General features: G+C 40.0%; 1 protein-coding gene across 4 annotated transcripts in view; it reads right to left on the bottom strand.

The window, feature by feature from the left end:
• DYNC1I1 (dynein cytoplasmic 1 intermediate chain 1) overlaps positions 1-12875 on the bottom strand; it is a 301647-nt gene that overhangs the window by 265521 nt on the left and 23251 nt on the right. For all 4 annotated transcript variants that reach the window (XM_081800510.1, XM_081800508.1, XM_081800509.1 and 1 more), the window contains exon 2: positions 4568-4684. In XM_081800510.1, the coding sequence (XP_081656636.1) occupies positions 4568-4675 (108 nt within the window). In that variant the 5' untranslated portion in view covers positions 4676-4684. The remainder of the gene's footprint in view (positions 1-4567; positions 4685-12875) is intronic.

Consider the following 12875-nt stretch of genomic DNA (forward strand, 5'->3'; position numbering starts at 1 on the left):
ACGAGGGTAATTCACACGTCAACATGCATAACCATGTTGCATACGCTGCAGTAACAGTACATCTGAACTCCACCTCCAAAATTTCACTCCTTTTCTTATAACGTACCTCTACAACTCATTCTCTACCTTCCACCTTCCTTAATTCTTAAGGAAAGAGGCACTATAATGACAAATATGAATAAGGTTAAGTTTCTACCTAGATTTAACAGAAGCTTAAGCAAGCTATCAGCACTCAAAGATGACCATGAAAAATGCAAAATTAGGTAACTGGGGCTTACTGGAAATTAGGGCAATTCCTATCTGTTACCAATTAGCACCTTAAACTAAATAAAGTGTTACTTTATCCAAGGCAGTTAGCTATACCAAGTGCGCTAGTCATGAAAGTTTTGATTTTCCCCATGTAATTACTACAGAATCCTAATCTATTTTAAAGACCCAACAGGAGTGGTTTTGCAGTGCTAGCAATTAAAAAATGTGCTAGGTGTCTTTCCCAGCAAATGATATTTCTTTTTGTGAAGAGTAATCACAGCTGAGACCCAGAGAGGAAAATCAAAGAAAGAAAATTTGTCAGCTGAGAATTGTCAGTCAGTTTTTCAAAGACAGCTCCATAGTTATTAGAGGAACAAGGGAGGATAGGCCAGGAAACCTCTGTCTGTCCTACCTTACAGCAATTCAGCAGAAGGGCAAGGACAGGACGAAACTTCAGGGTGGCCCCATTAAGCACACCTCATTGCATTAAAGCAAATTTTTCCTGAAACTGACTCTGAATCTTAAATAGTAGCCACTATATTTATTTTAAAATCAGATTTCATCCATAATACCACAACCAAGAAAGCAGTTGACATCCAAAGAAGCAGAGAGTGGTAATTTTATACATGTACAGTTTTCTAGATTCTGTGGAGATAATCAACCTGGTGGTCCTAATTCACACCAGTTTTCACTCATGGTAAAAACAGTCACTCAGATTAGCATTAAAGAGCATTTTGGTCCCTTTCTATTCTAAATTTGCTTTATTTAAATTACAAGCCTAAATAGAGTTAAAAGTCAAACCTGTAAGATTAAGGCTATTTCTAACTCTCTACAAACACCACAAAAACTAGAAAATCTTAAACTCAGGAGTCAGTGACAGTTGACTGGAGCATCCCATAGACTCGAGATCAGAATTTCCAAGGATATCTGCAGGAAAGAATTCCAGATGTTTGGAAAGGGTGTCTGTGAGCAGCATCCCAGACTAGTGATAACTAGTTTGTGTGTAGATTCATGCACTCACCCTATAATCCTTTATTGAAGTCCTACTACGTGGCCCAATCTGTGCTAGACATTGACTCGATGAAAAACACCAGCCCTGTTCTCAAAAGCCTGCACTCTATTGGGAGAGAAAGACAAGGGAAGATGCAAATATAATGCTCTGTGCTAAATGGTTTGATAAGGTCAAGGATAGGGGCAGTATTAACTAGTCATGGATGGGGGGCGGGGGGGTTAACAGAGAAGGCTTTCTGGAGGAAGTGACATTTGAGGTGAGAACGTTAAGACATGTAGTTAACAGCCAGGTGAAGGACAACAGGGAGAAGTAGGAGAATGGTACAAGCAGAGGAGAATATTCACAAACTCTCTGTCAAGAGAGAGTGTGGGCCATAGGTGATATGTACATAGCTGAGACTGGTCGGAATGTGGATTTAGGGAGAAAGGAGGTGGGGGAGGAAAGAGAATGCTGTCATGTCTGTCCAGGATCCGATGACCACTACAAGTTGGAGAAGGGGTAATAAAAGAATGACCCCAGGGGGCGCCTGGGTGGCTCAGTCGTTAAGCGTCTGCCTTTGGCTCAGGTCGTGATCCCAGGGTCCTGGGATCGAGCCCCACACATCGGGCTCTCTGCTCGGCGGCAAGCCTGCTTCTCCCTCTCCCACTCCCCCTGCTTGTGTTCCCTCTCTTGCTGTGTCTCTCTCTGTCGAATGAATGAATAAAATCTTTAAAAAAAAAAAAAAAAAGAATGACCCCAGGCTTCTGTTTGGGACCATGGGGTGGAAGAGGGGATCCTTGCTGAGCCTGAAGGGGGCTACTTCTAAGACTTAGACTTCTGGGGCCCAGTCTTTTCATTTGGGAAAAAAAAAAAAAGATCAGAATAAATTACTTCCAGGTTTCTTGCAGCTACAAAATGCTCTAATTCCAGGAAAATAGAAGCCTTGGATTACAAAACCCTTCCAATAATGGGGCATTTTTTGGAAGACGGCCTCGTCAGCAGGGTCCTGATAAATGTAGCTGCCAACTATATGGGCGGCATTCTCCTACTCTGGTAGCCAATCTCAGGAGTGGAAGAACGGCCGTTTCTTACTGACCAGTTCCTCTGTGCCTTCCACTGCTCTCCAGTATCTCCTTATATCCTCACAGAACTCTTTGAGGTAGGCACTGATCTCTTCTCCATTTTCCAAAAGGGAGAACAGGGTCAGAAAGGTCCCATACTCCCTCAAGGCCATTCTGTGAAGGGCAGGGCCAGGTTTCCCAGGTGCATTCAACTCAAAAGCCTCTGCGCATAACCACTGAGCTTTACTGTCTCTGTCTCACAGCACTGTCTGCTCAGACAAACCAAGTCATCAGAGTCTACAAAAGGTACTTTGACTGAAGGAAAGATCTGTTGCAGGGGGGAATAGGTTGCTGAGGGACAGGACAGGCTTTAAAGATGGTATAGTCCAGTGAAGCCCAAAGTCTGGCCCCATTGGGATCTTTCGAATTAAAAACTTTGGGATGGAAAAGGAGGGCTCTGAATTGCCATAGGAGTCCCTGGAGCAAGGTCAGGACATCACAGGCTTCAACCTGCGGAAATGAGGAGACTAAGACTATGTGACTTTAATTCCAGACCCAGGAATATGTAGAGTTCAGGTGTAACACGCTCCCCACCCCCTGCCACTGCCTGTCTCCCAGGGCTCCGTCTGTTGTGTAACAAACCGAGTCTCCATCAGACAAAGCTGCCTGGTACAGAAACAAAAAGGGTGGCCTGTTTCGATCAGTCTTGTTTGCCTGTAATTTCCCCCCAAATGTGTAAAATGACAAAGATGAAGCAGACAGCATAATTTGGAACCAGATTTCCCATACCACATCACATTTTGTAGTAATTCTATGAAATTCAAGTTGGATATTAGAATGTCAGTTTAAAAGGAAACTGGTTATTAGTAAAGGATAACAGGTGCTTTAAAACTATAGTAAGCGTTGACATTTGAAGGAAAGGAAGCATAATAACCTAATGCTTTTTTTGGCTTTGCATGGAAATGAATAGCCATTCCTTGTCAATTCTCACCTCTGCTTCACTCAAAGACTGCATATATAGCAGCAAAGATCTCCAAGAGAAAAACGTTATGCGCACTGTCAAGGACAAAATAAACCAGAGCATCAATCAAAGTGTAATGGAACAGAGATATGCGAGATGCCAGAAGGCTAAAATGCAACTGCAATTATGTTTTACTTTGTTGGAAAATAATTGTTATAAATCTGTTACCTTGGTCTCCCAGCCTTATTTTATGAAACAACACTTATTTAGATTGGAAGGCATCAAAACACATTTTCTTTTTCCTAACAGAAAAACTCTGAGTATGGAAGCAGCTCTGGTTTCTAGACACACAAGGGTATCACACTATATAAAGTTGCCTTCTCAGAAAGCTATTCAAAACTACCTTTGGCATCTGGTTCTTTTGTCCAAGACGTGGGCTATTTCTCCATGACCACGACAAATTGGAGAATTAAAAATAAATTATCCGTTGGATCAAGATAGTAGAAGAAAACATGATTTGCCAGCAACACACGGAACTGGGAAGGGAGCCCCGGATTCTGGGTGTGACAGACAGAAAAGCTACATTTCACCTCTGGGTTTCTGCTGCTTTGTTGGCATAAAGAAGGGTTTCAGTGGAAGGTCTCTGAAATCTATTCGAGCCTTAATATGTCATAATTCTATGTCCATGGAGCAGAGTCTACTCCTATGCTATCTACCCTCTCACCAAGGGAGGGAAATGCAGCTTTCCTTCTGTCAGACCTACAATCCTTGTTTTACCCTGAAAAACACATACCCCTTAAGAAACCATGGAAATCCACTGGCATCATTTTTCTATTTTTCTCCTAAAATGTTCTGCCTGGTAGTTTTTAAAAATTTTTTTCTTAAAACTAACACACATTAAACACTAAGTAGAGCCTGGTTACTACTAAGTGCTTTACAAGATTAACTCTTTTAATTCTCACAACCCCACAAAAAATAGATTACTATTCCCATTTTAGCATAGGAAACCGAGATACAGAAAGGTTAAGAAATATCTAACAATAGAGATTTCACAGACCACTTTCAGGGTTCTATGCAAGTCTGGGGTGAATCTGGGACTTGGGGACCTCTGGACCATGGGTGGTGCTTGACTCGCACATAGCAGGTGACAATGACCTTAGGAGTCTGAGTATGTAGATATCCACTCATTTTATTCAGAAATCATAGAAGGATTCTCCTAGAGCGTCCTCTTTATCCATTTGGCCAGCCCCTCAGAATCAAGTGATTTTCTTTGTTCCCTGGAACACCCCAATACCCAGTATTTACCTCTTTCTTTTTCCTCTCCTCTTCCTTCCGTTTCTTCTCTTCTCTTATCTGTGCTAAACGCTGTTTTTTGCGCTCTAGCTCAGCTTTTAAGTCACTTTTGTCAGACATGTTGGTTTCCTTGGAGGAAAAGAAAAAAAAATGTGAATACATAAAAATAAATTTTCTGTATTATCACTGCAAAAAAATCATTCAAAAGCTTGAAAATGTGACTTTTTTACCATAACAGGTTGTATTACTTAGCCTGTGTTGAAGAATCAAAGAAACAAATTAAGTTAGGTCTGGTCTCACACTACATAAATACTTACCTTTTTATGTATTCATAAATATTTGAAGCAATACAATGGAATAGTCTCTGCTGGTGGGAAGGATTATAGCAACTTCAGAATAAGCAAGACATTTTCTGTGCAAGTTTCTTAACAAATAAATAAACAAAAAAGAGAGAATCAAAAAAGAACCTTCACCAGGACTTTCAATTTAGACGATAATGGACCAATTCATCCCCACACTAAGAAAAGAAAATAGGTTGTCATAAACCCTTAGAGATGTGCCCCATTCAAATATCTATGGATTCACTAACCATGTCTCCACTGAGCCTGGGCACAGAGATTTCATTTTGCCTAACATTATATGCATCAGGGAAGACAGCCACTAAAGACCTAACATGTTAATCTTTTTCTGTAAAACTCCTCCCGAACTGTCACAATTAATTTCATCTCCAGGACAATCCTCTTTCTATAAAAGTTTCATTTGCATACTGAATGCGATTGTGCTTTATCCTGGCACTTTCCCTGTCCCGAAGATGTTTGTGAACCCATGAAAGAGTAGATAACACCACGGCAAGTTCTTGGGGGAAATTTATCTGAATGAAATTTAATTTTAACATTAATGGGGATGGTGAGGCTGGTAGTGAGGGTGCCAGAAATATTTGCAAGTAAAATGAGTTTGGAAAAGATTCACCAAATTACCAATGATTATATTTGTCTTTTTTGTGCTCTCAGTTGGAAACTAAGAAAATGGAAACACCGAGAAATGAAGAAACCCCCTCTGACCCAAATTCCTAAAATAAAGTAACAAAACAAAACAAAACAGAAAAACATCCGTCAATGTCATGAGTATTCATTTCCATATTATTTATATGCATCTGTGATGAATATATAATGAATCCCTACGTAGATAACAGAGCACTGAAAGGCAAAAAAGAACCAAAGAACACAAAACAATGAAAAATCCTTCAAACTTCCTGTCACTGCCTTTACAAGGTAATCAAGAACCTACAGTCACCCTAAGACATACTTCCCAACGAATACACACAGTTGGGAAATGTACTGTGCTAACCTCTATACATATTCTTGCTCGTGGTGTGATGGCAAAGACTTATGAAATAATAACAGTAGTAATCATAATAATCAATCTTTGTAATCAATTCATGATCACACCCTATCTTCATTTTTCAACAAAAATTGTTGGATAATTAATGCGTGCTCGGCACTCTATAAGGTTTCAGAGTACAAAAGATGAGCAAAACCAGATTCTCTCCTTCAAGGAGTACATAACTCAACTTTGTAGGCATGTGGTGCAGCTGGAGATGTTCTCCACGATATTGGCTTATTGATTCCTAAGTGCTAGGCATTTTTATCACATTTGATCATAACAATCCAAGGAGACCAGTATTTTGATTAATGCCTTGTTTGCAATTCGGATAATGGAGGCTCAGCAAGACGTAAGGCAGCACAGTCAATCCACGGCCGAAACAAAACTCAAGCATGTCCATGCTCTGAACTGCTACACTCTGCTGACCCCAATGTACAAGTTTAGGCAGAATGCAGAGCAAAAGAGTAATTAAGATCTATTAGAATGAGCAAGGGTATACTTTGAGGAGGAGGTAGAATGTGAGCTGGATATCACGGGAGGTCAGGACCTAGCAAAGAAGGGAAGATACAGATATGCCAAGACCTATAGAATGGGAACCAGCAGGCTAAGAGATGTGGATGAATCCAAGCCAAGATATATAAACTTTAGTTTGTAAGAATGGATATATGGGGGCAACAGGGGAAGCCTTGGGAAAACAGAAAAGTGAGTTCCATTTGGTATAATAAGAGATGGGAAGTCACAGCAACTTTTTGAAAGGGAAAGTGACAAAATAAAGATGGAATTTGCTCAAGCCTGTTCTTGTCCCTGCCTGGAAAACAGACAGGAGCAGAAACTGGAAATAAGGAAAGCTGCTGGGAGGCTGGTGCCAACATCTGTCTGGAGCGACTGCACCTGCTTTGCGATGGTAGTTGAATGGAGAGACAGAATATGGGGAATGTGGGCAGATGAAAGCATGCCAAGAAGGAAGAAGTAACTCTCCGTAGCCTGTGGGTATGGAAGCCAAAGAGAAAGATTCAGTAACAATTCACCTTTGAGAGAGCAAGGAGGATGGCAGTGAAGTTGGGAAGAGAAGGCAAGAAGGAAATCCTGAGACAACTTGTAGCAGGCTGTAATTTGAGTGTCAGTGGGATTTCTGGCCAGAAAGAATGCATAGATACAAAATTAGAGATTGGATGAGAAGCTGGATGGAAACTGGAGCTGTGGGACAGACTTCTGAGTCATCCACCTACAAAGTTGAAACCTGAGTCACACATTCAAAGTCCTATAGGAGCCAGGCAGACAACATGAAGAAGCAAAGCCATGAGGAAGGCCAGTCAGAGAGGAAGCACCTGCCTGAAGGAGGCAGTTCTGCCCAGCTCCAACTGACGGTTGACATGGAAAAAGATGAATCCAAGTAGTTAGATCTTCAGATTTTTTTTTTTTTCAAGAGAAACCATGGAACTGATAAAAGTCAAGTTTGTCACTAAAATATTATTTGCCAATAATTTTTAACACCAGTGGGCAAAAATCCTGGCAGGAGAAAATCAGAACCTAATTCCAGAAGCTGTCTGAGAAGTTACAACTACTCTTTCTTCCCCAGTGGGGACCACTCCGATTTACGTTTTTGACATTTTTTTGGCTGTCAGAAATGAAAAGTCCAATCAGGAAGATCACTGTTACAGCAATAGGTGTGTCATTCGGTGCTGCCCACAGCTAGTGGAAACTTCTTAGAGTTTTGTCCTGCACATCTCCCCAGTTGTCACTGGCCTTCCTCTATTCCACCAAAAGGGTCTGTCACAACTTCAGCTATCTACTATGCTCATGAAGGAACAAACCATGTAATAACAACATCCTATATTTGTCGTGATTTTCTGGTAAAACTGCATTCATGAGTAGGAAGTAAGGTGTACCTTCAGTACATTTCTGCAAAGAAGCAAAGTTCTTTTTACAACTAATAAATATGTCTGACAACGTTGGTCCTTTGAGTTGGTGTTACCGGCCATAGAGCCAAAATTTTTTAAATAAACAACAAAAACACCAAGGGGAACTTTTTTTTTTTAAAGATTTTACTTATTTATTTGAGACAGAGAGAATGAGAGAGAGCACATGAGAAGGGGGAAGGTCAGAGGGAGAAGCAGACCCCCCGCCGAGCAGGGAGCCCGATGCGGGACTCGATCCCGGGACTCCAGGATCATGACCTGAGCCGAAGGCAGTCGCTCAACCAACTGAGCCACCCAGGCGCCCCAAGGGGAACTTTTAAAAAATATTAAGTGGTGATGTTTCAAATAACAGACTTCAGAGCCACAATTGCAAAAGACAGTTACAGAGTACCTTCCACTTACTGATCTTTTGGATCTACACCAAAACAGACACTTCACATCAACACCTAGGAGAATAAGAAATCTCAAGAGAACACCTCACAAAGGGTTTGGAAAGTCCACATTAGAGTAAATGAATGGCCCTTTACACATAGTAAATGGCTGCCACAGTGACACGAAATGCAGTGTCAGCACTGAACTCCACAGGCTTTCCCGGGAGGCTTGCCACTCAATCTCCCTTCTTGGTGTAAGCAAAGCAAATTGAGGAGCAAAGCCTGGGGGACGTGAGTTATAGAGCTTCCTGTGGCTAATGCAGGTCACTGCAAAGACAATCCGGACGCTCTCAGTTTAAGAAAATAAGAACCAAAGCTACCTGCTGCTAATTATTGCTCCCTTACTTCACACACACAAAGAGCTGGCCTCTTTCATCTCCAGCTGGCAAGGGGTCAAGTAGAAAAAATCAAACTCACCTCTCAGTGTAAGTCTCCTCCCTCTCTGATCATCAACTTAGTCTGCCACCCACCAGCCAACTATGGCATAACTCCGCCCTAGCTTAGGGACAATTACAGCTCAGCCTCACTGACTTCATCCATTCCAGGGTCAGAGGATGCACTTTTATGATGCCTGCTCAGTTCTCTTCATCGCGGAGTCCTATATCCCAAATGCATTTTCTGTTGGTGACTTTCTCCTTGCCTATATACTCTCTTACCCAACCCATGCTTCATAGCTCCTCCCACCTCTGCATCTTAACTCTCACTCTCCTGAAAATTCTCCAGCTCTACTATCAGTGTACAATCCCATTTCACTTCTTTTCTTTCTTTTCTTGTCCCCCAGGTTATCCCACCACCACAATGAGAGAGATCCAAAAGTTCAAATCAGCTACTCAATTCCTTTGGGCTCCATATTATCAATCCTCAACCCCTATAATTTTTTTTTGTCAAATTTCAATTCCACACTTCTAATTTCCTTTTTTTTAAATACAGAACATTATATTTCAATACACAACTTCTGTGCAACCAAAAAGTAAAACATCACAGTAAAATGTTGGCAAGAAAACATGGTATTTCATTTGCAAGGCATGGCAAATGGTTAAAACATCCTTAATCATAAATGATCTCTTAGAAACCAATAACAAAGACTCTAATATTCCAAGGGAAATGGCAAAAAAAAAAAAAACACCACACGGAGGAAAATGAAAGAACAAATGACTAGTAAGGTTTAAGGACATATGAAGATGATTGAACTGAACAGTAACAGAAGAAAAACAATTTCTTTGTAATATCATGTCCAAGATTAAAACATTGACGTCTAATGTCTACAATGTTTTAGAAAACAGGTCTCATGAACACCAGAAGACAAGATTAATGAGGACAATCTATACAACTTGGGGAAAATCTCTACTTTTAATTCAAAAATAGAAATTGTGGACATACTTGATTCTAATGAAGTGGAAATACTAGGACTAGTTCAACAAATTAGATGGAGAAATTCAAAATAATTTATATAGAAGCATGTTTCCTGCATGGTAAATTTGTGGCTAATGTAGTTCCCTTCTTAACCCTCATTCACCCTTCATTCCCTTGCTTCATTATAACTCACCTCCACCCTTCCTCCCAATGTCTCAGTTCTCATAACTTTTGCTTCAGCCCACCTCTGATCCAAGTAAATGAATCAATGTAGGTAAAGAGCTTAGAATGATGCCTGGCAAATATTAAACACCCAAGAACGTTGTTTCTCCTCTTCCTCCTCCTCCTTCTCTACTTCCCTCTCTCCTTCTCCTCCTCTTCTTTTTCTATTATTATTATTGTTATTACTTTTTTTTTTACCCTGCCAACTCTTTTCCCCATCACTAAGTCCATCCTAATAGCCAAAGTCATCATTCAACGTTCACTGCAATCATTCAAAAAATATTACAGTGAGAAATACATTAAAGGTATAGCATGTAACTGATTTAGTAGCCATATAATCAGAGTGAGAAAACCCAGTCTATGCTCCAAGAGAGTCTAAGGCCCTTCAAATAGAAGGAGCTTCTCAATCTAATGGATTATAAAATGGAAGGTACGTGGTTAAAGAAATGTCACTCAAATAAAAAAAATTTTTTTTAATTAAATGTAGTCATTTAATTTAGTAGTAGCGAAATTCTTCTCATTTTTTTCTGTTGAACATAGCAGTTACATATCAAGCTGTCCAGGCAGGCATCCTCCCCTATGTCACCCACTTCCTCCAGAGGATGGAAAGGCACATGGAGAAATGGTTTCTTCTCTAATGAAGTTAGTTGGAGGGAGGGTCACTCCTGCTGTTCATTGTAGAAATGCCTTATGGTCCTAAGTCTCAATGGAGGGAAAAATGGGGAGAGGAAGGAAGGAGGAAAACATGAGAGAGAAAAACATGGACACTGAGGAAGGAAGAAACAAAACAGGTACTTTTTAAAAAGATTTATTTATTTATTTGGGGCTGGGGTAGGGACAGAGGGAGAGAATCTTCAAGCAAACTTCCCACTGAGTACGGAGACTGACGCAGGGCTCGGTCTCATGACCTGAGCCGAAACCAAGAGTCCAACGCTTAACCGACTGAACCCCCCGGGCGCCCCCAGAAGTCATTTCCACACTTGTCCTTGTCTTTCCAGTTAACCTTGCATCTCCTTCACACTTCCTATGTCCACCACACATCCGTAAAGAAAAGAAAATTTTCAGCATTTCTTGAACCCAATGAGACCTACAGTCTACATTTTCACTTCGGCACACACCATCATGGGATGGTTTAGTCCTGTCTAGAACCAAGTATCTAACAGAGGAGAAGCAAGGGGTTTAGTTCTGTTTACACAGCTGTCAAGTAATAGACCCTCCCAAAGCTTAGCTTTTGAACAATATAGACCTCGATTTCCTTTTGGCTGTCTACATTGGCAGCAGTTTGAGATTCCATTTCTAATGCTGGCATATGCAAATGTATTTTTAAGCTTTAAATCAGAATCCCAGGAGGTTTAAATCATGGCCCAGCTGTTGCCAGACTCATTGAAAAAAATAGCCAGAAACAAGTTCTCTTTTTCCTGCCTGGAAACAATTGCTCTTGTCAGCTCTTTACTATGAGCCATCGAACTTTTCATCTGCCACTAGGTATGCATAAGAAATTTGATCTTGCACAACCCTGTTTCACCTTCCTGGCCTTTCATAAAATACAGTTGCCTTCTTCCACTTGGATACGTGGCCAAGGGATGATACAGACCACAACCATTTGTCCATTTTTACAGTGATTTCTCACCTTCGGTAAAAGGAGGGTTATAGAAGTCTCAAGAGGGAGTTGGCTGGTGAAAGATGTGGGAGGGTTATTTGCTAAATTTTTACAGCCATCAGTACACTGGAAAAACAAAACTTTCAATAAAATCCATCTCATAGTAGGAAGATGCCCAGGCCTGGTCTACTCATACTGTAGATGAGCAGTTTTCAAACGTTTTGTTCTCAGCATCCCTTGATACTCTTCCTTCTCGGTGACCTCAAAGAGCTTTTGTTTATGTGGGTTACCTCTATGAACGTTTAACCGTGTTAAAAATTAAAACTGATAAAACTTTAAATATTTGATAATTCATTTTAAAATAACAAAAATAAACTTGTTACTTATTAACATAATATTATCATGAGAAAAATAGCCATACTTTCCAAGGCAAAAAAAAAAAAAAAATTAGGGAGAGTATAATTCTTTTACATTTTCACTTATCTCTTTAATATCTAGCTTAATAGAAGTCAACTGGATTCTTACAGTTGCTTCTGCATTCAGTCTGTTGTGAAATGTTATTTTACTTGTGAAGAAAATCTGATCTTACATAAATACGTATTCCAAAAAAGGAAGAGTATTTAAACAGCCTCTTAAGGTAATTGTGGATATTCTTCAATATTACATCAAAATTCGACAAATGTCAGTTTCTTAAAGTTGTTGCCATGTGAATATGCAATGACATCAATCAATGAACTTTTTGTACTCTGTTACATTAAAATTTATTGGTCTATCTTAAACTTTGAATGAATCTTTTATTCATGTATGATTTTATGACATTATGCATTCGTTATCTAGAAAATTTAGAAAATTATGAGACTTCTCAAATGCTGACACATTTCATTGTACAATATCCCCAAATCAAACTTGGTAATGTCACTACCAAACTCTTCAGAAAAGTTTTCAGGTATGGTAAAGCTGTCATGGTGGCAGATACAAATTTTCCAAGATTCTAAGTTTTGCTTGAAAGCTCAAATTTTGTCATTAGCCACAAATACTGCCAATTACGTTCTTGAAGTGACAAGCTCATGCCATTGATTGTTGAGAAAACTGCTGCCAAATGCCCAAGTCTGAATAATCATAGTTTGCCTGTGAATTGTTCCTTCAAGTAAACTTAGTGTTTCATGAAAAAAGGCAGCTAGTTCAGCTCGTAACTCACACAATTGCACAAATCCCGTCTCAAGACAACCACTGAACTTTGGTAGGCAGCAGAAGTGCCTTCTGTGTTCCCATAGGTCACATAGTAAGGACTATGGTGAGAGATTTAATATAGGGTAGAGATTTAATATAACTATTTTTTTTTCTGCTTCATGAGGGACATTCTTTTTAAATTTTTTATTGTTATGTTAATCCCCATACATTACATCATTAGT

This window comes from Leptonychotes weddellii, chromosome 12, assembly GCF_054177405.1.
Source record: "Leptonychotes weddellii isolate Sample4059 chromosome 12, ASM5417740v2, whole genome shotgun sequence".
NCBI lineage: Eukaryota > Metazoa > Chordata > Mammalia > Carnivora > Phocidae > Leptonychotes > Leptonychotes weddellii.